We start from the raw sequence: 23,694 nt of genomic DNA on the forward strand, positions 1-23,694 counted from the left end.
CTGGTTTTAGGAAAATATTTCTGCTGGGTCTGGGTCACTTTATATAATTACTCTGTATCAATATGCAAGTAGGTGACACTTTTCCTCATGTTCATGTTGAGCCAAAGCTCTCTGAAAGCTCTTCCTGATGCTGTAAAGCAGTGGTGGTCAACCTTCACGGTTGGCCAACAAAATATTTTTTCTTGATTGAATATTTCTTGATTTATGCCATACTAACGATCAAATCCGGACTTACCTAGACTTGTGCAAACATTCGGGAAGAAGTTTCTCATTAGCTCTGCGGGCCACTTCTGGCCCGCGGGCCATAGATTGGGTAGCTATTCTGGAAGGATGAGAGAAAATTGGTCAAACAGCCTTCTTGATTCATCTGCCTCTGTGATGTTAATCTTGTAACTCTGGACAACCAGTTATATACTGGCATTGATAGAGCGCTGGCAGCATATTTGCACCCTGTGGTGCAGGGAAAGTGTGGGAAGTGGGATATTTTTTTCTTCATAAAGGAATTATGACTCGAAAGTTCCCCCTAGAGGAGTAGAATATCCACTTTTACAGACATTAGGGAAAAAATCCTTCAGCAGCCTTTCACTGATATGAAACTTACACTTGCTGCAGGCTGGCCAATATGCTCTCATACATCAGCAAGCACATTATCAGCCTCTACCACAATTCAATCTGTTCGTTGACGTCAAAGCTTAAATATAGCAGGAAACTCAGTAACACTTCACTGCAATACTTTTTGTGCGTTCAAGTGTATTTGACCAATCCTCATTCTTTGCATTCTAATAGCTCCTTGAAACATCCTCTGATTTGAAAAAAGGGCAGTATTTGTTGGAATATAACTTTATCATCATCAATTTCAACTCTTTATCAGTGGAACGGTTCTTTCCAAGAATGCATGACATTTTTCTGAGAAAGTCAAACCTTGAGCTTATCTTATTCATTACCTTTATTTTGATTATGCCACAGTTCGAGTAAATAATCATATCTTCCCTCAAAGAAAGATGTGGCTGAGCCAAAATCCGAGAGACTAGAATTCTAGGGAATCCACAGATCAAGACTCCTGTTCAGCCTCAGGGCACTGATTGCACCAAAGAAAGTGGAACAGCCACATCTGCACCAATAATTTTCCAGTATGATTTCTTATTCATGTGTACTGAACCACATCTGTCTGTTTCCTTCACAATTTGCTATCAGGTTCGTCCACACAAGACACAAAAACTATTATACTCAGTTTAGAAGACCTGTACTTCTTCACATTGTTCATCTTCTGATGCAGTTTAATAAGCTGCTTGAATCCCTACACATCCATGAAATGTCACTTGAGAAAAATGACCACAGAATTATTCAGGAATTCTCTTTCCAGTCACTTTTTAATTTCTTTGTTGTGGTTTTGTTTGGAAAAACTGATCTGCTTTGCTTGTTTTTTCTTATTTTCTGGAGGAAGGAGGAAGGTTGCATATGTTTCCCATATTCTAGTTTATTTCTCTCCAGGAGTAGGATATCACTCCTGGCCCACAAAGTCAAATTATAATATAATAAACCTTTTATTTGATATAGTGCCATATCATGTCATCAAATTATCTCAGAGCACTTTACTATAAAGTGTAGTTACTCTGTATTTTGTAGGCAGACACAGCAGCCAATTTACACACAGCAATGTTCCATAAAAGTCATGACATAAATGACTACTTTTATCTGGGAGATTGTTGGCCAGAATATCGGGGAAACTCATTACTCTTTTCAAAGTGGCATGGGATCTTTAATGTCCACCTGAACAGGCAGACGGGACATTAGTTGAACATCAAAACCAAAGCACGACAGCACTACCCAGATCCCCAAGCACTGCACAGGAGGGTCAACCGAGAATTCCTTGTTAGCACTACTTGTCTAGCACAGAAAGAATGAACATTTATGGCTAAATGGGATCTTGACCATTGCACCTTAATAGCCAACCCCTTCAGAAGAGAAAAAGAGAAATAAAAGAAGCAAAAAATAGAGTGGCAAGACAAAATGATGGGGTCTATAAAATGCGAATCAGAGTTTGGACTCATCTTACATGAGTAACTCTGATCTGACAGTTGAATATATCCCAGTAAGGTTTGTTTTTTTATCTAAATCATGCAATTCAACATTAAAAATTAAAAACATTAATAAAGAGTACACAGATGTTCTTGTGGCTCCATGGTCACCATAGAAAAGTGTAAGTGAACAGTCAAGCACAATAAGTTTCCAAGTAATTACATCTGCCCTGCTCTTTCAAGTAAAAGGGAAGATGTTCCTGCCTCCGCAAGAATCTAAAAATTGTTAAATGCATGACTGAGAGTGTTCTGAAAGGTGAAAACGAAAGTGACAGCGTTCACTTCCTGCATCACTCAGTGGCAATTACATCAACATCAAATAGCTCTTAAAGTTAAAATTACCATTCGGTCAGAGGAACATTTACACCTTAGAAAAGCTGAGTGCCAATGTAATTGAGTTTGGGGAATACTGTGATTTAATGGGATTAATGCTCTTACATGCCAACTAGTCTAACCTCTAACTGGTTGATTCAATATATCGCCTCACTCTAACAAGTGAAATATACATCAAACACTTGGAATCGAATGGTCAGGGTTGAGAAACTCAATTCCTAGACAATCAAATGCGTTTAGAATGTTTCAATAAAACTTAAAACTGACTGAAAACAGTACATGTGTAGAACATTGCTAAATGAATATGTTTTGTTCTAGGTACATTGAATTCAAATATATTTCTCCATCTGCAGTTCCAGGAAAAGCTGAAACATTGCTTGAGATGACATTTATATCTGACTTCAACAAGGACATTCAATGACCTTACATTTTTGAAAAAATTGCAATCTACTGCACTTGAAGAAACATTTAAAGTAGTAATTTGATTTTTCTTCCACAGATTGTCATTAACACCGCTTCTTAGGTCAATTATGTCAGGGGTTAACTATTAATATTGTTAATGATAATATCCGGAAAAGATGAGACCTTAAATCGAGCCTTATCATTGTGAAAAGTGTGAAAGTGCTTCAAACATTGGGTTGCTTTGCAGTGTAGTGACATGGAGTCCTGTAGTGTAGTGATTAGCACACTTGTCTCACAAGCAAGAGGACCCAGTTTCCATTCTCGGACAGGGCAAAACCTCAAGCAAGTTTCCTTACTCCACATGCCTCAACTCCCCCTCCTTCTGTCTCCTCATCCTCCTGGATCCTTCTGCCACGTTCAACACAGTCAACCTCATCACCCTCCTCCACCACCTCTCCTCCCTCATCCACCTTAGTGGGAATGCACTCGCATGGTTCGAGTCCTACTTAACCAACCACCTCCACTTCATCTTGGCAAATGGTTTCTCCTCCCGCCTGGTCACCTGCGGCGTACCCTAGGGCTCCATCCTTGGCCTCTTCTTTTCCTTATCTATATGCTCCCTCTGTGTGATGTCATCCGCAGTCACAGAGTTAACTTCCACTTGTATGTGGATAACTCACAAATCTAATTTATACCAACTTCAGGACCAACTCCAGGTCTGCCAATGTTCTATCAGCTTGTCTGGCAGACTTCAGGGCCTGGATGAGTGCAAACTTCTGCAGATGAATTGGACAAGACGAAAGCCATACTCCTGGTTTCCCGTCAACGGCTTCACTTCTGTGGATCTGAACTCCTCAACCTCCCTGGGCTCTCCCTCAGACTCACCAAACCAGTGCCCAATCTAGGCATCTAGTTCGACCCCCAGCTGTCCTTCCTCCCCCACATCCAGTTCCTGACCAGGACCGCCTTTTTCCATCTCCACCACATTGCCCACCTCCGACCATACCTTACTCCAAATGCAGCCGAAACCCTCGTGCATGAGCTTGTCACCTCCCACCTGGATTACTCCAACACACTCCTTGCCTGGCTCCCCAGCTCCACCAATCACAAGATCCAGCTCATTCAGAACTCTGCTGCCCACATACTGACCTGGACCAAACTCCGTACCCACATCTCACCAGTTCTGGTCAGGCTCCACTGGCTCCCCACCACCGAACAGATCTACTTCAAGATCTTCACATTTGTGTTCAAATCCCTTCACTCTCTGGCACCTCTCTACCTCTCCGACCTCCTCACTCCCCAATCCACCATCCGGTGCCTCTACTCGACTGGCACCGGCCTCCTGCTCGTCCCTTGCACCCTCCACCCCACCATCGGAGGTCACGCTTTCAGCCACTACGCTCCCTCAATCCTTGCGCCTTGCCCCCATCTCCCTTTTCAAGTCCCGCCTGAAAACCTTCCTCTTCAACCGTCCTTACAGCCACCTACCCCCACCGCTGGCTCAGAGTCAAGCTCCTCCACTGTTAAGCACTCTGAGACGCTACCCTGCACTATATGCATGCAAGTTATTGTTATTGTTTACCTAGAAGTAAGTTAGTCGATTGGCAGATCACTTTTCTGGGGGTAATAAACCCTTCAAAAAATAATCGGTCACTCAATCCAAGGCTGTTTGTGGGACACTGCTGTGCGCAATTGACTGCCCCGTTTCCCCCACAAAATATTCCATCAATTCATTTTACAATATATTCTGTGAAGCGCTTTGAGACGTCTCGAAGACGTGATAAGGTGCTATATCAATTGCAGGGATTATTATTATTATTATTATGTAGTAATAATCCTGTACTTGATTTAGCTATTTATCATGCCAACAAAACGTTTCAGAGTGCCTCACATGATTTTTACTGCAAAGTATAGTGACCATGTCTTTTTTTAAAAAAATAAGGGAATTGAGTATTAGCAAGGGTGACCCTTATCAGATCATTGAAACATGAAAATATTGAACACTCCAATGCAGAATGATCAAGTCTGCACCGGCTCACAGAGCAGACACTTCACAGGATTTCACTATGAAGTGTAGTGATTATATATTTGTGGGCAGAACTACAGAATTATATAAACAAGGAATTAACAAGTTTCACACACTATGTATCTGAACACTGGAGTTATAGCATGCATCATTCTGACAATAATATAGTTGTTATAAAGTGGTAATTTCCACTAATCCAATAATCTTTGAACAGTAGAAAAATTACCACACATAGCAGATCTTCCAGACTGAAGAAAGGATATAATTATTCACATAAAATTAAATGGCAACACTCAAAACAACAACACTTCTGGGCACCTTATATAGTATCATAGAATCAGTATGATTACTGTAGCCAAGCAATTATTGTTGTAAAACAGCTTCAGTCTCAAAAGCATCTGTTATCAAACTAACACTTCTCTCTCAGCTTACAATGAGATCACTATCAAAACGTTCGGGAAAAATCTTTCTCAAGTGTTTGTCATTGGTGCCATGTTGAGCTATCAACATTTCCCCTCTGCAGATATTACTGTCCCTGAGTAGTGAATCAAAAGGATCGGATTAAACAATCCCCAGTGTCGGTATTTCCAAGTTTTCATTGATAATTGCATAAGAAAACGATTACAGATAAAGACAGCAATTTAGTATTGTAATTTACACGCAATTAGCTTTCAGATAAATGTCCATGCTGCTTCAAAAATATAGTGCTATACATTCTGGCTCCTGTTGCAGTGCTATTTACAAAGGTTAACGGGTCGAGCTACAAGTGGACTGTTTCATTACTATAACTTCTATATCAAGGTTCCAGAGGCATGGACTACATCACTTAAGGCACTGGCAGGCTGGAGGTACTCCACATTTAATTTGGAAGGTCTTCAAAGTGGGCGGAGTGAAAGCACAGACACTTTGTTCACGGTGAGTTTTAAAGAGCTGGGTAGCCCCTCAGCCAATGGGCTTTATGTTCTAAAATCAAACAAAGATGTTGGAAATTTATCTCACCATGTTGACTTGGTAGTCTGGTAGTCATACATTACTTGTAAAGTGGTCTGGACTGTCATCAGGTAAAAAAAAAAATCACACTAAAATGTTAGCAAATGAAAACTGCACTTTTTGTGTTGGTCTTTGGCAGGGTCAAAATCTGACAGCAGCAGCCTACCATGAGCCATTCTCAGAACTTGGGGGATTGTTGGCGATGACACCAGGAGGAACTCCCTTTTCTTTGGAAAAAGCAGCGTGAAATCTTTTTTTAAAATATCTCATCTGAAGGATGGCACTTCCAACAACATAGCACATCACTGCATTCCACTGGAATGTCAAACTAGACTATGTGAGCTCGAAGTGCTAACATGCAGTAATTCCCCTCTACAACACCTGTATTGGATGTCAGACGAGAGAGTGCTACTACCTGAACCAGGCTGGCTGACACCTTAAATAGCTAAGGTAGCTTAATGTTTTGCTTATGTCCCTTCCATGGAACTGTGTTCAAAAGAAGGTGCACACTTGTAATATCAACTTGCCTTTCTGTACATTTACAGTATTTTCTGGTTTGATTTCAATGGTTTAACACGTATTTACCAAGAAACAAATAGCATATAAGGTATGTTTAAAAGCAATAACACTGGGGTCAAAATCTAATGTTTCTAAACATATTCAATGTGATAATTACTATACTGAATCTGGTAAGAACACTATAACTTTCACCACCAAGAACTGGCACTAACAATTCATATAAGAAATACCAAATGAATAGTTTCACATAAAATTTATGTTAACAAATCTGATCAAGTTTCCGATCTAACTTCTCCCAACCTCCCCCACCCCCAGTCCTGTAAGCTTTATTCTATTCCTGCTTCATACTATTGAAAGGCAAAGTTGAACAAATAGACTTGAGGATGTGGCTCAGTTATTAACTGAAGCCACCTGTGGAAAGCACAGGTTAAACTTAGCATTAAGGGACTGTAACCAATCAAAAGTGCAGTACTGAGCCTGTTCCTAAATGGTCTCTGTAAATAGTGGACAACAGGTGAAGGTCAAAAGTTACAAATAACACTTTCCCATTGTACAGTTACAGTATAACTTGGTGGTGAGCTTTATGTTGCTGATAAATGGTCCAGCTGCTAGCATATTGTCCAGAAGATTCCTCTATGCCACCAGCACACAGTAAACATGGGAGGACACGATAAATAAATCAGTCTTGAAATTGGTATAAAGTACAGCATAAAGGTTAGAAAGTAGTATGATAAAGATTAATTATTGAACCAAAAAATATTTGACTTGTCTAAGATTTCTCTTGCAAGGAATTCACGTTAACTGCTCTACACATTTGTAAATGGCTCTGAATTACTTTAGATGGTTTACTGACCCCTCCCAAGTAGGTGTTCTTCATTTATGAACCTAGACACCAAGTGTCATCAGATCTTCTGACCATGTGGGAGAGGGAAGGCCTAGTCCTGCCATTACCCAACATCCGCATTTTTTAGTACAAGTGATGATCTCTGTGTATTGAAATCATTGATATGTAAAAATATATATTTCAGAAGATCACAGATGAATACAAGTAATAATGCAAATTGAAAATATGAGAAAAGTATAACTATCTAGATATATTTCCAAAGTTAATTATGAAACCAGCTATTTCATAAGCTGTAAATTAATGAAACAGCATCTTCACAAGGATAGTTTGGCATTACATTTTCGACGCATAAGCAAACTAAAATCCACTTGCCAATCATTCTGTTATGAAGATGTACCAATTTCACACAATGGAGCTTTCAGAGCGCTCCATGAATGTGCTATTGCTTCAGTATTGATTACAGCTAGAATACAATAAAAATTACATTTATATAGCGCCTTTCACGTCGGGAGGACATCCCAAGGCGCTGGATAGTCAGAGATTTGGAACTGAGCTGGGGGTCGGGATCAGGGAGGGTGGCCGAAGGCTCGGTCGAACAGGAGTTTTGAGACACTCCTTTGAAGGAGGCAAGGGAGGGAGCGAGGCGAAGGGAATGTGGGATAGAGTTCCATAGGTTGTAGTCAGGTTGATAAGGGGTTAGCAGGTCACAGAGGCCGAGAATTGTAAACTCTATCCTCTGAGGGTTAGGGAGCCAGTAGAGACGAGCGAGAGTGGAGGTGATGGGGTCACGGAGCCTGGTGCGGGAGAGGACACAAGCTGCAGAGTTCTGGATGATCTGCAGCTTGTGGAGGGAAGAGTTGGGAAGGCCAACAAGCAGGGAGTTGGTGTACTCGAGCCTAGATGTGATGAATGAGGGTTTCGGTGGCCTGAAGGGTGAGGCAGTGGCGGTGCTAGACAATGTTGCAGAGGTGGGGGAAGGCAGAGCAGGTCATGGCATGGATGTGGGATAATAAGTGCGTTAGTCTGGCTCAGTGGTAGCATTCCTGTCTCTGAGTCTGAAGGTTCGAGTTTCAAGCCCATTTCAGGACTTTGAATCATGAGTCTAAACTGATATTGCAGTGCAGTCCTGGGGGCGGTGGGTAGGTTGCATTGTTGGAGCTGCCATCCTTCAGATGAAGCAGTAAACTGAAATCCCTTTCTGCTTGTTCAGGCAGACGTTAAAGATCCCACAGCACTATTTGAAAAGAGGAGTTTCTCCAGGTGTCCTGGTCAACAATCCCCCAATAAAATTGGGTCACTCACTCCATGGCTGCTTGAGTCATTGCTATGTGCAAAAAAATCTACTGCATCTTACCTACAAAACACACAGTCAAACCACTTTACAGTAAATCCTGTGAAGCACTTTGAGGCATCTCAACAGCGTGATAAGATGCAATATCAAATGCAAGGCTCATTATACAATATAAAGTGATGTAAATCTAGCCGACACCAGCAAAATTATCATAAGGCAGATTTGCCCATTTGATGGGGATTTGCGCCACACTTACATACTTCTGGGAAGTATGAGCCGCAGGTTGGCAAGTGCACAGGTTGGGGACCCCAGAGTGCATGTTGGGGTATAAGGTCCTGGAGTCTAAACCCCCATTGCTCGCCATTGATAATTGCTGTCCGGCAAACTTTCCCGCCGCTCGTCCGGCTGCGGCCACCCGACCCTTTAAAGGACTTGCAGAGTTATTGGCAGCTGAGTGGGAGGACTCACTGCCCCCAGTGACTGGTCTGCCCTTCCAGGACCAGCTGATGGGTCAGGTTGTCTGTGCTGTCCTCCTCAGCAGTGCCCTGGAATACACACTGCACAGACAGACGGTGACTGACTGACTGACTGACTGTCACTGGGGTCTGGGTTTCTCTGGTCACTGAAACCCTATGGCTGATCGCGCAACGTCTTACGTTCTTCCCGACGTAGCTTTGTGACGTCGGTAGCGGCCCTACCCCCTCTTCCCGCGTGCTTCACGTTCTCCACTGCAGCGGATTGTGACGTCGTTAGGTTGCTCCGCCCCTCCCCGCTCCCAGCCCCGCCCCCCGCCCCGCCCCTCCGGAGCGGCCGTTGACTGTCCCGCAAAGCCTCGGCACTGGCTGCCGTCAGCCGTGCTTCACGTTCTCCGTACGTCCGATTGTGACGTCGCTTATATGCGTGTGACGCACGCTTCCGCGTTGCGCGGACGCTGAGGATGGAAAGAGGGCGGCGAGCGGCCGGGCCCGCGGCGGGTGGCGGCCACAGCTGACTCCCGGGGGCAGCACTCAACTCACACCGGCAGCAGCCAGGCTCACACACAGCCAGGCCAGGCCAGGCCTCACAGCCAGGCCGCCGCCCGCCCGCCCGGTGTCACCTCCCTCTCCAAGCAACACAACTTTGTGCGGCGGCGGCCCTGGCCTCGGGATGTCGTCGCCCTGGGGGTCGATGGGGAGTCACCTGCGGGGGGTCCTGGACGTGGCCCTGCGGGTCCCCGCCATCTTCGTCATCGATGCCATCTTGAACTCCTACTACAACGGGGACGCCACCGTGGTCCTGGTGGCCCGGCAGATCTCGCAGCGGTTACTGGGTGAGTGAGTGAGTCAGTGAGTGTCTGACGGGCAAAGCCACGGCCCTGAGCCGCTGCCATTGCCTGCGGCCTGGGGAGCCGAGCTGCGGGGGGGGGGTTGAGGTGCTGATGGAGGGGGAGCTTGTTGAGTCAGGTGCAGTTTTTATTTTGATGGGGGTAACCCTGTCGAGTCAGGTGCAGGTGTGACAGGGAGATGTGACCCCTGTTAGAATGGCACAATTCTATGAGGGTAAAAGAGCAGCTGAAGGAAAGCACTCATTCATTTAAAAATACAAATAATTCTTGCATTTAATGTAGTGCTGTGTATGATATCGCGCTGTCTCAAAGCTGCTTTGTGGCATATACCGTAGAGTGGATTGGCTATTTTGGTGTGTGAAGATTAAGAGTATCCGACCCAAACTGAGATTTCCAGGGCGTCCCACCTACACATCGAAATTCCAGAGGTAGATTGTTGGAAAGGAATGCGCACTCACTCCCTGGAGGGACGCATCCTGGTTACCTAATTCCAGAAAGCATTAGGCGCAGGTTGGCAAGAGCCAAGGTTTGGGGGTCCCAGAGTGTGCGTTGGGGTTACGGCTGCACACGGACCAGCTTAAAAAAATTAAAGATTTAAAAACATTTTTTTAATTTAGATTTCTGAATTCAGTGATGTTGGAAAAGGCAAAGAGTGTTTGGATTGGTGTAATTCTACAGGAGATTAGTACTGATGAACTAATTAGGGCAAGATAGTATGTGGCATTTTCATTCTATAATAACTATGGATGCATATTGAGGAACAATGTTTTTCTATCTTGTATTAACAAACATCTCCTTTCTCTTGCCCTTCCCCTTTTTAATATTCTCTCCATCCACATTTATTCCTAAATTTCAAATTCTTTTCGTGCTTGACTCATTTATGGGATGTGCCTGGTATAGGTTTGTTGGTGCATTTACCTTTAAAAGAGTCAGTTAATAATGAATCTCAATTTTATGTTATAAAGTACTTCAGATTTTTTAATAATGAAGTTCAAGTTGATGCAACTGCAGTTTGAAGACCAGAGCATAAAAAGACAGAGTTGAGAAAAGATCATTTGACCCACTGTAGCTTCTCTATTGAGTACATTAACTCTCCCAGCAAGGTATCAAATTGCATATTCAATAATAATAACACTACATGTTTGCTTCTTGGTAGAGTTTCGTATTACTTTGCTTGATAATGAATCCCAACCATTTGTCGTTCTTTTGATAAAGTTTAACTCTGTTCACAAATCTGAAATGTTTGTGTCCAAATTTCTTAGAACTAATAGATCAGTTTACAACATTGAATGTTTTATACACTTCTAAGAGGTTCTTTCTTTCTCCGCACCTTCTTTCCAAACTGTGCAGCTTATTTTTCTAGTCTTTATAGTTAAACCCTTTTATAAGTTGAAACAGTTATTTTGTATATGTTTTTGTATATGTTTTCCCAATGCATTTGACTTCAAATTTTCACTGCTAACTCATGCTTGGTGGTTGGGTGGGGGGGTTAGTTCCACAGAAACTGGCAACCCTCCAATAATTCGCTCTTTACATTTGACCCTCAGAAGTAAGTATCAATTTCTGACTGGAGAGCACCACAGCTGAGCACAGCCCTGATCTCTCTGCCTCACCCCTACATACACTTTCTAGCAGGATGCACCAGATAGATAGTATTTAGGGCTAGGAAACCTGGCTGATTCCTCTGCCTCGCCCTATCTAGGGTGTAAATAATAATCTTTGCATTTGATATAGCACCTAATTCCAATGTGGCTCCCCAACAGCTAACCTTGGTAGAGTTTCACTTTCTGTGCTTAGAACAACAATTTTAAGTTTGTGTTGCTTAATGCTGCACCAGGTGTTGCCTTCGCTCCTAATGCCATGGGGTGAGGAGCTGGGAGTTTCCTTATGCATCTCTTTGACATGTTGACTCAAACTCAACATGGTATTCCAGGCACGGTCTGAACAATGGATTGTACTGCTGTGCCTTGCCTCGACATTCTCGCATTTTATTTAGTCTTAAAATTGCTTCTCATGTTATCTGAAACTTGACAGTGATGCGTTTACAATTACTTCATGTTTTCTTAAGTTTTGCCAGCTTTAATTTTAAATCCATTCACTGTGTTCTTTATCCTTTAGAAATATGGTTTTATTGAGTGTTGTAATGTTCACCTATAAATACAGTGACAGCATTAAAATCCTCTGAAGTTCTTTGAGACGTTTCAATAACATAAGGCACTTATATCAAATGCAAGGTTTATTACATGCAAATGTAAACCTATGAACAAATTATACCTGTAGAGAGGGAGAGAGTAGATAACATCTAAGTTTCACTTCATTCTTATTGAGAAGTTTATTCTTAATCGTCTGATTTTGTAAATGCGAATGGCTTGGATGAGACATGTGCAAACACACCTGTGTAAAGCTGTTGGTTGTCTAACTTGTTGTGAATCAGCTGTAGAGCTGATTCTTCAAAAAAAAATCATAATTTGCCAGGATACGAAATAATATCAACATACTGCAAACTGCAAGAGACACTTTAATGCACAGAAGGCCAGGTAATGCACAATGGCATCTAACATTGCAATTACTAAAATGGACTCCTTCCAGTAAGTACGTTACCAACTATGGGATATAGTACATAGGTAGTTCGGGACATATGTGCATGCGACCGCCAGGAAGGTGGAAGGTGAACTAGATGGACCTTGGTCTTTTTTTTCATCTAGCATTTCTTATGTTATGTAACTCTGCTGTAAAAGTAGATTGCCTTGGTATGAATATTTGTGGGTCAGTATAATGTTCTTTTGGTTCCAGAAAGATTTGTGGCTCTGAGTCATATCAGTCCTTTCCCAGTCAGGTCAATAGATATAAATTTTAATTTGAATATTTGTAGCGATTGAAAACAAAGTACATTTTGAATTGAGCAGTTTAACATTTTTTATTAACATTTAAAGAAATTAGTGGGAGTGTTGTGTTACAAGTCTGTGTAGTGCTTTGGAAAAAACTCTGACTTCCCTGCAGCTTGTCCAATTTGATTTTTTTTGTTTGAAAAGGATCAATATGAGGTTTGACAAGTAACGAAGGAGTGGGAAGATATTGGGGGTGGGTCACAATCCCATTTTGGGTTAGTCATGCAGAACAGTTGCTGAAGTCAGCAATTCAACAGGTTTGACCACCATTTTAGCTATGCAGACTATTTGGAGGCATTTTCACATTTTCTGCATCTGGCTTGGTTATCTTCCTACATGCAGTGAAGCAAAGTATTTAATAGATTAACGTAGCATTGGGCTTGTTGGGTCTGACAGGTGTTTTCCTACTCTTGAACATGTGTTTGTTCTTTGGGGAGTTATCCATGTCAGGCAAAAAAATAGTAATACTGTTTTAAACACTGGCAGAGTTTCTGAATTGTGTATTTAAGAAAACTAGAGTTTGGTAAATAAAAGTTGCACATGAACATGGTGGTGCTGTTCAATGTTGATGTTTCACTTTTTACTATTGTGCAATACAGAAAGCTGCTGTTGATAATAGAGACTGAGTAGAATGTTTTGGGTGATTACCAATATTGAATAATCATGTTTGTTGTATCCTTTCCTTTTCAGCATTACAAATTTGTTTACCACGCAGGTCAAAAGATATACATTTTAATTTGAACTTTTATAGTGAGAACTTTTGACGACAAAGTGCATTTTGAAGTTGAACCTTTTTACTTTATTAACTTTTTAAACATATCAGTGGAAGTGTTGTAAGGCTGCACCTCTGACAATATTTGGTCTCTCAACCAGGGCTGTAAGGAATATAGGTTTTCATTAAAAGCTCAGGTACAATTAGCTGTTGCTTTTGCTATTAGGTGAGTACTGCTGAGACCCTGACATGGATCAATAGCCAATTGCATGGATTGGGGTCACTTCACTATTACATCAACATGCAGCGAAGACTATGGAGTCCTGTAGCTCAGTGGTTAGAGCACTTTGCAAGTGAGAGACCTGGGTTCAATTCCAGGCAGGGCGAAACCTTGGGCAAGTTTCCTTACTCCACACACCTAAAAAANTCCCTCCAAAACAAAAAACAATAATAAATTGGTCATTTTCAATCCATGACTGTTTGTGGGACATTGCTGCCGCGTTCACCCAAAAATATACAGTCAATTCACTTTACAGTATATTCTGTGAAGCGCTTTGGGACGTCTAGAAGATGTGAAAAGCGCTATATCAAATGCAAGGATTATTATTATTATTACTACAATTTTCGCTAACTCTCTTTAGATTTCACAAGCAGAAGAGCACTTAGCAATTCCATCTGTTTTCTCATTCTGCCCTAAGTTTCAAGTAACTGATGTAGGTTGAAATATTGTGGTTCTGGCCAATAGGAGATGAAAATTAAATCTTGTAAATCTAGTTCAGGCAGCGTCAAAGTGGTTACTGAAGAACATGAAATGCATTAAATGTTGGATTACAGGTGGAAAGGAATATACTTTCCATTCTGTTCTGAAGGTATCAGCAGCGTGTTAATGTTGGTACTGGTAGTTTTGCATTTACTGATTAGACTGGAATATTTCAAGCAAACAATTTATCAAAGAAAAAATTTGCCCTGTCTTCGATCTCATAGCAATATTGAAATAGTTGAGGATTAGTGAGTCATTACTGCAATATGTGTTCATTGTGAATGTAATTGAGGCCAAGTTAAGTTCAGTTGTTTTACTTTATACAAGGGCACTGTTTAATAAATGTAAGATAAAAGTTCAAATCTCAGGTAATTGTGGGTTGAGGAACAGTCAAATCCCACACTTTAAAATGCCTTATTAATGGCAAGTAAAGAACATAAAAGCAAATAGATTAGAGAAAATAGTTTCAATGTGCTATTTGCTTCAGCAGCTTCACAGAGTATCAAAGCACTCTCTGACATATCGCTGTGCAACTCATTCTGAAAGCACATTTTCTTCACTATTTTTATTAGCCTACATGCAGTTTGGAAAAGCGTTTTTTTGTGCAATACCTGAAACTCACAGAGACGGGATATTTTCCTGGAGCAAATTTCATACCTGGTTCTTCTGACAAGTAGGTGGACAGTTCACCTGTTACTCGACTTCTGTCAGTGACCCTTTTAGGATGCTAGAAATTGTGGGGAGGAAATGGTATACTTCTTAAAAAAAAATAGAAATTCAGCTTTTGAAGACTTACTTTCCCTAATAGTAATGCCAGCCTTGGGAATTAAGCACACAATCTCATGCCCACTAATTGTGACATGGGCTGTGGGAGGGTCAATGCCACATCTTGATCATTCGCTTATTGTGGGCTTTCACTTGAGCAAATCATTGGTAAAATACAGTTTTTGTAGCACATTAAGGAAGTAGGTGAATGCTACAACAATTTCCTCTAAGAGATGATAAAGTAGGAGTTAGATTCATTTCCCTTAGTCCTTTGAGACCTTATTTGTGATTTCTCTGAAGGGCACAACGGATCAGGCATCTCACTTTAGTGCAGAGATGGTCATTAACAGGAAGTATATCCTAACATCAAGCTGAAGAGCACAATCACTGGACTGTTAGAAAGAATTTAGTGACCCAAATAAAGTACACAGCTTCAACATCAAGGGGTGTTAGATGATTTGTTGCTTGCTATTTCAAAACAGTGTAAAGCAGCAATAAATAAGGCAACCAGGATGCTGGGTTATGAGTCTTTTGAGTTTAGGTCACCAGACGTTACTAGACGCCTGGTTTACTATGCAGTCAGAATACTCTAACTGCAACCAAACCAATGATTTGTGCTGGTTTAGTATTGACTCTTTGTTTTTCTATTCGTTGCCCCTATATATAAAACCTGGGACCCATTACTGTTTTTTTTTATATAGCTTTGTCAGTTTGCCCTCGTAATTTTTAAGAATTTATTCATGCAAGCTTCTGGGCTTCTCAACTCTTTCACTTTTAAGGTTTCACTATACATTTCCCCTTTTTATTCTTCTTCCCAATGTGTATCAAGTCACACTTTCATGTCCCACCTATATTCCCCAATCTACTAACATGTCTACTACAACAACAATAAAATTACATTTGTAAAGCGCCTTTCATGTCGAGAGGATATCCCGAAGCGCTGAACAATCTGGGATCAGAACCCAAGCATGGGAGGGCGCGGGGGGGTGATGGAGGACAAAGAGGTAGAAGGCGGCTGAAGGTCAAAAAGGAGGGTCTTGAGTTGTGCCTTGAAGGAAGCACGAGAAGGAGCAAGGTGAAGAGATTTTGGGATGGAGTTCCAAAGGGTGGGGGTAGAGAGGCTGAAAGCCCAGCTGCTGATGGTAAAAATGCTGTTGGCAGCCCTGGTCAAAGTCACCAATGACATTCTGAACATCTGTGATCAGGGCTCCCTCTGCCTTCTTGTCCTCATCGACCTCTCTGCCGCCTTCGACACTGTCGACCACTCCATCCTCATACACCGCCTCTCCGCTTTACTCAATCTTCACGGATCTGCCCTTGCCTGGTTCGATTCCTATCTCTCTCACCGACTCGACTTTGTTGCCTCCTCCAGCCCCCACACTGTCACATCTGGCGTCCCCCAGGGCTCTGTCCTTGGCCCTCTCCTCTTTAATATCTACATGTTACCCCCTGGTAACATCAACCTCCATGGTTGCACACTACAACTCACTAAGCCAGTCAGGAACCTAGGTGTCATGTTTGACCCTCAGCTGTCTTCTCCCCCACATTCAAGCCATGACCCGCTCTGCTTTCCCTCACCTCCGTAACATCGTCCAACTCCGCCACTACCTCACCCCTCAGGCCTGTGAAACTCTTGTTCACGCCTTCATCACGTCCAGGCTCGACTATGCAAATGCCCTGTTTGTCGGCCTTCCCAACTCCTTCCTTCACAGGCTGCAGATAATCCAGAACTCTGCAGCCCGTGTCCTCTCCCGCATCAAACTCAGTGATCCCATCTCCCCCACTCTCGCCCGACTCCACTGGCTCCCTATCCTTCAGAGGATCCAGTTCAAGATCCTTGTCCTCACATACAAAGCCCTCCATGGCCTCGCCCCAACCTACCTCTGCGACCTCCTAACCCCCTACCAACCCGCTGATTCCCTCTGCTCAGCCGGCTCTGGCCTGCCCCACGTCCTCCGACCCACCTGTCCCACCATTGGCGGGAGAAACTTCAGCCACTCTGCCCCCAACCTCTGGAATTCCATCCCCCAGTCACTCTGCTTTGCCCCCCTCCTCATTCTCCTTCACATCCCGCCTCAAGACCCTCCTCTTCGACCATGCCATCGGCCCCCTCCCCTCCTGACCTCAGCTCGGGTCTGAAATGCTATACTCTGTCCAGCACCTTGGGAGTCCTCCTGACGTGAAAGGCGCCATACAAGTGTAATCTTGTTGTACAGCGGGTCGGGTGGGAGATATGGAGCAGGCCAGAGCCTGCTGAACGGAGGGAGCGAGCAGGTTGTTAGGGAATCAGCAGGTTAGAGAGGTAGGAGGGGGCAAGGCCATGGATGGTCTTGAAAGTGAAGACGAGGATCTTGAATTCAATCCTCTGAGGGATGGGGAGCCAGTGGAGACGGGTGAGGGTGGGGTTGATGGGGTCATGGAGCCTGGTGCGGGAGAGGTCATGAGCTGCAGAGTTCTGGATGATCTGCAGCTTGTAGGGAAGAATTGTGGAGGCCGACAAAGAGGGAGTTTCCATAATTGAGCCTTGAGGTGACAAATGCATGAATGAGGGTTTCAGCGGCTTGAGGGGTGAGGCAGTGGCAGAGTCGGAAAATGTTGCGGAGGTGGGGAAAGACAGAGCGGGTCATTGCACGGATATGGGGGAGAAAGGGCAGTTGAGGGTCGAAGGGCAGTTGAGGGTCCTGACTGGCTTGGTGAGGTGGAGTGTGCATCCATGGAGGCTGATGCTGCCGGTGCCTGAGGTGTGGAGCCGCTGGTGTGAGCCAATCAGGAGAGCCTCGGTTTTGCTGTCATTCAGCTGTAGAAAGTTGGCTCTCAACCAGGATTTGATGTCTGACAGACAGTCTGTCAGGATGTCAATTGTCCTGGAATCGAGGGTGGAGGCAGAGAGAGAGAGTTGGGTGTCATCCACGTACATGTAGAAGTTGACCCCATGTTTGCGGATGATGTCACCCAAGAGGGAGCTTGTAGAGGTTGAAGAGGAGGGGACCGAGGACAAAACCCTGAGAAACACCAAAAAAGTTTGTGCAGAGGCTGGAAGGAAATCGTTGGCGGAGACAAATTGGAGACGGTGTAAAAGATAAGACCTGAACCATTCAAGGACAGAACCTTGAAGGTTCAGGTGAGAGGAGGGGTAGTGGAGGAGGATGGTGTGGTCCACAGTATCGAAAGCAGCAGAGAGGTCGAGGAGGCAGAGAGAGACCTAGTCACAGATGGATAGGATGTCCACTTTGGAACTTTATTAAATTAGAACATTATTAAAGTTTAAAATTATTAAACATTGTTAATAACCTAAATTATTAAAGGAGTTAGGAATTGTTGTTAATGATTAATCATAGCCTAATAAGTTTTTATTTCATTTTTGTATTTGAAGCCAATTGGTTCTTGTGTTACTACCTATTTTTCTGTTTAAGGATGGATTAACATTTTAACATTGGATTAACACTTTGACTGATTAACTTCTAATTTCTTGTTTTTCCTTCTTATTTGACTTTTTTATGCTTTACTATTTTTGTTTGTTCATTCTCTCCTGCTTCTTTGAGTATATCCAATAAGAAGTTCCTTTTCTAAGCAGAAATACATGAAAGTAATGAAAGTGCCCAGAATTGATGCAGGTGGATGGATATAACTGCCTCTGCATTGTTTTCTTTATTAGGCAATGGAAATAACCATGTAACTTGCTGTGCATGATAAAGGGGCACTAAGTGTACTTGAGACGTCTCAAAGCCGTGATAAGACCTCTATATCAAATGCAAGGATTATTATTATATAAGTGTGTTTGAGTCATTATGATGACCTGGAAGTCGGCCATTTTACTTTAGCTAAAAAAGGGGCTGACTAGGTGCATGTTTTATGCAACCATTTCACTTTCTTAATATTAGCGGCACTGCCTGTACATGGCACAGGAAGTAACTTCCATGGCTATCTTACAATCCAGCAGTCAGCCATTGTTTTAACTAAAAATATTGCTATATATCAGGAAACAAAAGACAAAATGAACTTCAACATTAAATATCAACCTTGCACCAGGGTTTTTAGTTCTTCAAAAAAAATCTATACCCAAAATATTACTGCATGTTTCATGATTATGATTGATGTGTTTAGAAATCTATGGAATCTGGAATAGTGTGGCATTTTGGAACTTGCACAATCTGTTGTACAGTATATGTTCAGAGGATCAAATTGATGTGAAATGTATTTTTTATGGTATTATGTGTGTATATTGTGAATGTAAATTTAACAACTAATTTTTAAAAAATGTTGCATCTCTTTCAGGTCTTGTACTGTCGTGTATTGTCCTCGTCCTATCCCAGCGAGCACTGTTCAGGTTGTACACGTTTGGCTGTGTTGTTCTGGTGGCTGCATCTTCTGTCCTGGTGAACTACACCACATTGCACATAGAATTCTACAACGCCTACTACTCGGCAGTGTTTGGGGTACAGATGTTGCCACGCAATGGCCCCACATTGTGGATGGCACTTATTTCAATTCAGCTCACATTTGGTATTGGGTATGTGACATTACTCCAAATCTCATCAGTGTTTTCTGCATTAACCATATTGAGCTTCTTGCTGCCTGTGGTAGGCATGGCTTTGGAGATGCCAGAAGACATTCAGCATCTGCTAGTTGCCTCTTCAGCTATGTATATAACAGCACAGACTTTGTTTTATGTAACTGTGAATTTAAAATGGTTTTATTATACAACGAGGTATGTTTTTTTGTTGGTACGACACATGTATCGCACATATGGATTACAGGTTATTGTGGAGGATACGTGGAAGAGGATTCGTTTCCCTGATGTACTGCGGGTTTTCTGGTTGACTAGGCTAATGGCACAAGCCATTATTTTAGTTTACGTTGTCAAAATAACAAGAAGCGACTCTGAGAACAAATATTTTATTTCCTGGAGTGATGGCTGGGAGGTGGTCTGCAATCTCATAATAAGTGGTTGTGATTCAACATTGACTGTCTTGGGCATGAGTGCAGTCATCTCCTCTCTAGCGCACTATTTAGGACTTGGAATCCTAGCCTTCATAGGGTCCACCGAGGAAGAAGATAAGCGCCTCGGCTTTGTCGCCCCTGTTTTATTTTTCATTTTGGCTCTTCAGACGGGTTTAAGTGGATTGGAGCCTGAAGAGAGACTCATCCGCTTGAGCCGAAATATGTGCCTTCTGCTAACTGCAATCCTGCACTTCATCCATGGAATGACGGACCCTGTGCTGATGTCACTTAGTGCCTCCCATGTTTCCTCCTTCAGAAGACATTTGCCTGTCCTTGTGGTTTCTATTAGCCTTTTCATTCTTCCAATTATACTCAGCTACACTCTGTGGCGGGTCCACACGCTGAACACTTGGCTGTTTGCAGTCACGGCCTTCTGTGTTGAATTGTGCTTAAAAGTAATCGTCTCCCTAACAGTGTACACTCTGTTCATCGTCGATGGATACTACAATGTATTATGGGAAAAGCTAGACGATTACATTTACTACGTTCGCTCGACAGGCAATGTTATTGAGTTCATTTTTGGAGTGATAATGTTTGGAAATGGAGCTTACACAATGATGTTTGAATCGGGTAGTAAAATCCGTGCCTGTATGATGTGCTTACATGCTTACTTTAACATTTATTTGCAAGCTAAAAATGGATGGAAAACCTTTATAAACCGCAGGACTGCAGTTAAGAAAATAAACTCCCTCCCAGAGGTCACAGGCAGCAGGTTGCGCGATATAGATGACGTGTGCGCAATTTGCTACCAGGAGTTCACCACATCAGCACGCATCACTCCTTGCAATCACTACTTCCACGCTCTCTGCCTCCGCAAGTGGTTATACATTCAGGACACATGTCCCATGTGCCATCAAGGAGTGTATATCGAGGAGAACCAGAGGGAAACCATGGCATTTGCCAACAACAATGGAAATGTTCCCCAGCAACAGCAAGAGGTGGAGGATTTAGTGGCTGTGGCTGCTGAAGCAGCTGAGCCCAACAGTAATCTCAATGAGGACAATGACAGCATCGAGTATGATGAAGAAGAGTGGGTGACCCAGAACAACAATGCAGGAGCAGAGGATGAATACCTCGATGATGACACAGATGCAAGTGAGGAGTGAGCCTGTTGATTATACAGAACTGTCAAAGCTTTTTTTAAAAGAAAAAAAACTTATAAATTGACTGCCAAAATCAACAATCAAACATCAGGGAAGACGGTGATTATTTTTCTTTTGCTTGGGTGATTATTCAGTTACCTGTCAGACCAGTGATCAGAAAGGGGTAGAGAATGAAAGACTGCATTCCACTTAGTGCTGGGATGTACAGTAAGCACAACAGCTGTTAAGGCACTGGATAAGGACAAGTAATGGATTTCAATCTCACTTATTTATTGTAATAGCTGTTGTACTGTTTACCTCTGAAAACTGCTGGCCTCCTGTGCGACCTTAAAATTTGTGTATACTGTACATGAAATAAAAAATTTGACTTACATAAAATTCTTAGGTGTTTTTATAATGGAGACTGCTGGGTACATTTGATATAAAAATATGTAAAAAGAAAATTGTTAAATTATACATGATAGACCAATACTGGTATGTGATGGGGGGGGGGGGGGGGGGTTGGAGGAACAGAAAGAATAGATCTGTCGGTATTTGTTTTCGCCCTTTTTCCTGGAGGGAAAAATAGTTTTACAAGCAGCTCTCTTGTACATGTGCAAGGGACCATTCTTGTGTGTGAGCCTAGGCAGCAAATGCTAGTGTGCTGGTTGACTAGAGCTTGCTCAGTGCCCCTAATGTTTTCAGCAGGAATTTGTTGAGTGTTAGGAACAGATTTTTCCTATCCCAATGATACAGGCTTATTGTGGCCTTGTTCAATATACCACACTGTGTTTACCCACTGATTTTTTGGGTAGCTCAATTCTCCATTTCAGAAAATCCAAAGGTTGAAAAGAACTGTGGTGTTCACATTCTACTAGTTTTTTTTAAAAAAAACTATTTTTTGTGTTTTTAATATAAATTGTATTTTCTTACCTTCTGTATGCAAAACTATCCCCAACCAAGAGCAGACTGCAGCTGTGTAACAGTCACATCTCTATAAGAAAGAGTTGCCAAGGTGTGTGAAAGGTGATATCAGCATTCCTTCTTTGAATATATTTTTAAATCAAGGAAAAGGATAAGTTAAGTTCACTGCTTTTTTTCGAAATGGGTAATGATGGTGATTCCCTCCAATTAACCTGGGAACAATTATGCGGTATTATAGTTTCTCAAAAGTATGCCTCTTCCTCAGACTCAGTCGTGGTAGAAGCAGAGGAACACCAAACCTTCTATCCCAATGACATTACACATTATCCTCTATCTCTTATGAGCTCCCGTCAATAATTTGAAAATGTCTTGCGGTATTTTTAGCATGTTTATAAAGTAACAACTTTTTTCTAAACTGAGCATTCCAAAAAATGTATCTACAGCTGTATATTGTTGGAGGAGTGGGGTAAGAGAAGAAACTGGAGCACTTTGAACATATGCACTTTCTTCCCGTCGCCCCCCCCCCCCCCCCCCCACCCTGCAATTAAGATGTACCTGAGTCACAGTTCCTGAGATAAGGAACCAGTGTTTTTGCTGAACAGTTTTACTGAATACTTTCAGTGCCAAAATAGACTTGTTTAGAAAGTTAGCAATAGCGTAATGCCCTTTCACTAGGTGAGCATGCTCTTTCACAAGGTTACCAAAACTTTGGTTTTGCTGAATAATAAAACAAAATGTTCTGATCAAAGCAAGTGTTAATGAATTAAGCCAAAGGAGAATGAACTTGCTTGCAGAGCTGCAGTAGCTAATGTGTTAAATAAACAATTAAAAAAACAGTTGTTTTAAAAAGCTAAGTTTGCACTGAAAAGAACTGTAACCATTTGCACTTCGTATGAAGCTGTTTTAAATAGCATCAAACAAATTGTCATTTTGAAGAGATGGAATAGTGAGCGTTGCTTTATCACCCTTCATGCCTATTAACTACAATAAAATCTCATCTTGTGGACACCTCAATAATGTTGACTACTTGCTATACAAGTTATGTTTTCAGTATTTTTCCTGTTTGAAACCGTGAGCAAAATTACAAACTCGCCTACGAGTCCAAGATAAACCACGTTTTTGACTGCCCTTCACAGTGTAGGAAGTTTGGATAGCTGACCAAATATATATTTTAGCAGGTGAAGAATAGCTAATCATACGTGTACTCCAGGAAAGAACAGATTAAGAAAGGTTTCAAAAGAGGATAAGAGAGAAAAGAAATAGATACCACAGTATAAGAACATAGAAAGGGAATGGAGCAAGAATGAAAATAGTAGTTGGGACAAAATATCAGGTTTACAGAAGTTGCCTGTTATCTTTCTAAACTGGTAGTTTCTTAGGCTCACATTGCCTGATCAACTATTTAGACCTACTTGATTTAATTGTAACCAGATTGTCCTGGGCATAACTACAGTACATAGGTTGCTGTGGATGATATAAATGTAACATGGTACTGTACATATGTGTATGAAATAACTTTGCTAAAGTTGTAAATATATATTGCAGAAATAAATTCATATATTGTACAACTGATAAACAAAGTAGTTTTTTTTACAAATGACACTTAATTTGTGTGAGTGGCTATTGCATTGTATTGAACTGAATGGAGAAAAATAGTATTGTACTTGGAACAAGTTGCAAAACTATTTTAACACTGAAGTCAAATTGATTTGTAGCACTCCATGTGTGTAATTTGCTTATGTTAGTTTTTATGCA

The 23,694-nt window shown here is 42.0% G+C and overlaps 1 protein-coding gene across 1 annotated transcript; it reads left to right on the forward strand.

Moving 5' to 3' along the window:
• Positions 1–9,592: 9,592 nt before the first annotated feature.
• On the forward strand, positions 9,593–21,409 carry rnf139 (ring finger protein 139). The gene is made up of 2 exons (XM_007900914.2): positions 9,593–9,792; positions 19,208–21,409. Exons 1-2 carry the CDS (start codon positions 9,630–9,632, stop codon positions 21,037–21,039), a joined length of 1,995 nt encoding a protein of 664 aa, XP_007899105.1. The 5' UTR covers positions 9,593–9,629; the 3' UTR covers positions 21,040–21,409.
• The last annotated feature ends 2,285 nt before the right edge of the window (positions 21,410–23,694 follow it).

Source organism: Callorhinchus milii, unplaced genomic scaffold (assembly GCF_018977255.1).
Source record: "Callorhinchus milii isolate IMCB2004 unplaced genomic scaffold, IMCB_Cmil_1.0 Scaffold2, whole genome shotgun sequence".
NCBI lineage: Eukaryota > Metazoa > Chordata > Chondrichthyes > Chimaeriformes > Callorhinchidae > Callorhinchus > Callorhinchus milii.

Bases quoted from the DNA above. Each gene is read 5' to 3' on its own strand.
- rnf139 (XM_007900914.2), top strand. From the start codon at position 9,630: ATGTCGTCGCCCTGGGGGTCGATGGGGAGTCACCTGCGGGGGGTCCTG. The intron at 9,793-19,207 runs GTGAGTGAGTGA...CATCTCTTTCAG, and splicing joins GATCTCGCAGCGGTTACTGG to GTCTTGTACTGTCGTGTATT.